At 65.5% G+C, this 3,982-nt stretch overlaps 1 protein-coding gene across 1 annotated transcript in view; it reads right to left on the bottom strand.

Moving 5' to 3' along the window:
• Nucleotides 1–769: 769 nt before the first annotated feature.
• Nucleotides 770–3,982, bottom strand: part of PRDM16 (PR domain containing 16) — an 82,425-nt gene continuing 79,212 nt past the window's right edge. The window contains exons 14-16 of the mRNA XM_005874318.2: nucleotides 3,478–3,714; nucleotides 2,284–2,461; nucleotides 770–946 (exon numbers count right to left, since the gene is read on the bottom strand). Of these exons, the coding sequence (XP_005874380.2) occupies nucleotides 812–946; nucleotides 2,284–2,461; nucleotides 3,478–3,714 (550 nt within the window). The 3' untranslated portion in view covers nucleotides 770–811. The remainder of the gene's footprint in view (nucleotides 947–2,283; nucleotides 2,462–3,477; nucleotides 3,715–3,982) is intronic.

Raw genomic sequence — 3,982 nt, 5'->3', positions numbered from 1 at the left:
TGGCCAGCAGACAGGAGGTGGCCAGCAGGCCTGCCTTCTGAAGAGCAGCGGTGGGGGCCGGCCCGGGTGGCCGAGGACAGACCGGGAGGAACGCCAGCTGCCCGGCCCACCTCTCCGACCTTCCCACATAATTGGGGGGTCTAGGGAGGAGCCGCCTGCGGGCCACGGGCACGGATCACATGTCACACAATGACAGGCACATGTCCCAGTCCCAGCCTCGGGCGGCCTGGGACACGTCTCAGAGTCCTTGGTGCAGTCTGAACTGGCTCACAGGCGTGGCCCGGTGCCCGGCCTGCCCGCCGCCACCAAACTACCTTGGCTTTACAAAGAGGGTCGAGGACAGAAAACTTCCCCGTTCGCTACAGTACAGAGGCCGCGCGCAGCCCGTGCGGGCCCGGGAGGGCGTGGCTTTGCCAATAAGCTCAGGTTCCCAAGCGATGCAAAATTACTTTTACAAAACAATTTGCAAGTCCTTTTTCAATTTCTTTTTAAAAAATACTGTCTATTATTAAAACCACATGCTTAAATAGACTCTGTCGTCAATAAGGTTACCAAAAGGGCTGTTCTGGTCATTTTCACTATAAAAATCGTGTGGGCCTCTCCTCCGCCGGGCACACCGGGTCTGCCCCTCTCCTTCCGGCCCCGAGCGTCCTGATGGTGCCCTGGAGACCGGTTCTCAGAGACACGGGCCCGACGACCTCAGGGACTTCGGCTTCTGGGTTTCCATTGGGAAAGGCGAGTGAGACCAGGGGCAGACACCGAGGAGCCGTGGGCCCGAGGTCACCTCGCGAGCCCCAGCCCCCCGGGCCGGTCAGAGGTGGTTGATGGGGTTAAAGGCTCCAGCCTCGGGCGCGGGTCCCGTGATACTCAGCCACGCATCCAGGGGGCTCTGGGCGGAGGCGCGGAGAGGAGGGTCCTCGGAGACGGACAGCATCATTGCGTACGCCTGGCGGGGAGGACACGGGACACAGGCGGCAGGTGAGCCGTGGGACCCCAGCCGGCTCCGTCCTCACCCGCTCCCGTCTCCCGCCGCCTTGGCCCACTCAGACCCACACGGGAGGAGAGAGGGCCAGTGCCAGGGCCCGGCCCATGGAGGCCAGATTCCCCCAGCCAGGCCTGGATGAGGGAGATGGGAGGCCGCAGAGGGGAGCTCGGACGCCATGGCCCCGGCAGAGGGGTCCCTTGGCCTCTCGGGTGTTCCCCCTGCAGTCACCTCCTCCACCCCTTTTCTCCGCCTGGTGACGTGCAAACCCATGGGCGAGCGGGCACTGTGGGGCCCCGGAGGTGCCGGTGGTCATTGCTAAGACCCCGTCCGTTGGCCCACTCAGACCCACACGGGAGGAGAGAGGGTCGGTGCCAGGGCCCGGCCCATGGAGGCCAGACCCCCCAGCCAGGCCTGGATGAGGGAGACGGGAGGCCGCAGAGGGGAGCTCGGACGCCATGGCCCCGGCAGAGGGGTCCCTTGTCCTCTTGGGGTGTTCCCCCTGCAGTCACCTCCTCTACCCCTTTTCTCCGCCTGGTGACCAAACCCGTGGGCAAGCAGGCACTGTGGGGCCCTGGGGGTGCCGGTGGGTCATCGCTAAGACCCCGTCCGCAGTCAGGCCCTGCCCAGGGGACGCCGTGGGGACGGGCAGTGTGGGGGGACACGCACGTACTCAGTCCCAGGGCACCTTCTGCCGTGAGCCACGGGGTGCGAGGTGACGGCACCCGCAGGGCGGGCTGGTGGGGAGTCAACACCGGACAGAATTAGTAAAAAGACACAGACAGACACACAGACGGTTTTGCTGAGACTCGGGAGCTGCAGAGCTGACGGAGACCCTGTGGACTCCAGACGGGAGGCGGGTTCTGCGGCCGCTACACTCGGGAACGGGCCCCGGCCAAGCCTGCGTCCTCCCTGACCCCATCGGGGCTCCAGCGCGGCCCCGTGCCCCCGCGGGAAGCTGGCTACGAGGAAACCCGGCTCCGGCACTCTGGCAGGTCACAGAGGGCGGGGGCAGGGCAGCCTCACCCGGGAACCTGCTTGCGGTACCGCCTTCTGGGGACGAGAGGACAGTGACCTCCAGTCCCTGAGTGACCTGTCCACGTCCTTCTGCTCTCAACCCTCCCTCCCCGCTGCTGCTGCAGGGACGTGCCAGTCGCTGGGGCGTCTCTTTAGCCAATGCCATGGGTACGGGCGGGCCAGGGGGTCCTGGGCCCTCAGGCAGGCCCGGGGTGGCCATGCGAGAGAGAGGTAAGGCTGCCCCTGCCTTGCCTGGGAGGTGGGAGGGCTCTGCGGGTACCTACCTGGTTCTTAGCCTGCCTGTACAGGGTCTGTTTTAAAGCCTCAGAGTCTAGGGTGGAATTAAGCACATCTTTAACTTCAAACGCTTCCTCGGCTGCTCTGCGCAGGTCCAGCCCCTTCCCAAAAGTCGGCATCGGCTCCAAAGCTAAGAGACCGCCCGCCGGCGGCTGCTCAGCACACCTGCACCAACCGGAGAGGCCTGTGAGCCGCGGCCTCGGCCCTGACGCCGCATGCACATGACAGACACGTGACGCCACGGGTCTCCACGAGCCACATGCACAAGACAGACACACAGACACACGGACACCAGGACGGAAGCCACACGGATGCAGGAAAGCACGGACAGAGGACCACGGAGCGGGTGAGTACACGCACACGTGTTGCAAGTAGCAGGCGGGGCATCCAGACTTCCAGGGACAAGGACAGAGGGGAGGCCTTGGTTCCCAAGAGTCTGGGCAGTTGGGGGGCTCAGGACCCCAGTCCCAGGACCCGGGGGGTGGCTGTCTGTGGAGCGACTCCTCAGGGGCTCTTGGAAGCTGGCACTGCCCGTTGCCAGGGGCGTGGCCAGCACTCGGGATGCAGGGGAAGGGGCTCTGGTTGGCACAACTTCCAAAACTACGGGGCTCAGTCTCGGCACCACAGCGCCCGTGGGACGCTGGACGGCACCCCCAGGTGACAGATACTATGTGGCTCTGCGGCTGGACCAGCTCGCTCCGTGCCTTCCCCTCCACTCTGCTCCCAGGCCTCTGGATGTGCATGCACACACATGAGTGTATGTACATGCACGCATATGCCCACACACGTGTTTGCACATATGCATGTTTGCATACATATGCACCTTGTGTGTGCACATGTGCGTGTTTGTGGGTACACACATGTGCGAGTGCATGCGCACGTGCACAGGTCTATGCATGTGTCTGCGTGTGCACGTCTGCATATGTTTGCATGTGTGTGTGCATGTTTGCATGTGGTGTGTGTGTGCGTGGCTGGGCCTGGCCCCTCCCCAGGCCGGGGCTCTCCCTGGCCTACGTGCAGAAGCCCCCATGGTAGAGACACTGCAGGGAGGAGGGGCCAGCAGGGAGGGGGAGGCTCTCTGCAGGTTTGGGAGTGAGTCGCCCTCGTGGTGCTCAGGGTCCTCCCTGGCTGGGCCCCGGCTCTCTCAGCTGCCCGGCCATGGCCCGGAGGCCGGCACCCACCTTCGGGTGTGGTCGAAGCCCACGGCCAGGGAGGCGGGGGGCTCCTCGTCCTCCTCGTCCTCGTAAGCGCCCTGGGGCTCGGGCGCGGGGGACACGTTGTCGTCCTGGGACTTCCCCGCGAGGCTGTCATCGTCCTCCTCCTCCAGCTCCTCCTCCTCCTCCTCCTCGCCGTCCTCCGGCTTCCCGCTGGCCAGGCCTGGGCACGGCGCGGTGCCATCCAGCTCCTGGACCTCTGGCCTGAAACGGCACGGGAGGGAGTTGGCCACCGACCCCAAAAGCCCGGTGACTCAGCTCCGGTCAGCTCTCCCCCGCTGCACCCCGACCCTCCCAGCCCCCCTGGAGAGCGCGCCTCTGTGGCCCCAGAATCCCTGAGCTGTGGGCCTGCGCTGTCCCTGCCTGGTCCCAGCCCGTCCCGTGGGGTGAGCGACTCAAGAAGAGGAGGATGCCACTAAGCGCGTGGCCGGGGACAGGCAGGGCCCCTCCCTGGCAGGGCTCCTGGCAGAGC

Source organism: Myotis brandtii, unplaced genomic scaffold (assembly GCF_000412655.1).
Source record: "Myotis brandtii unplaced genomic scaffold, ASM41265v1 scaffold434, whole genome shotgun sequence".
Taxonomy (NCBI): domain Eukaryota; kingdom Metazoa; phylum Chordata; class Mammalia; order Chiroptera; family Vespertilionidae; genus Myotis; species Myotis brandtii.
The sequence above is the reverse complement of the archived record's forward strand: the minus strand, read 5'-3'. Positions and strand labels throughout refer to the sequence as shown.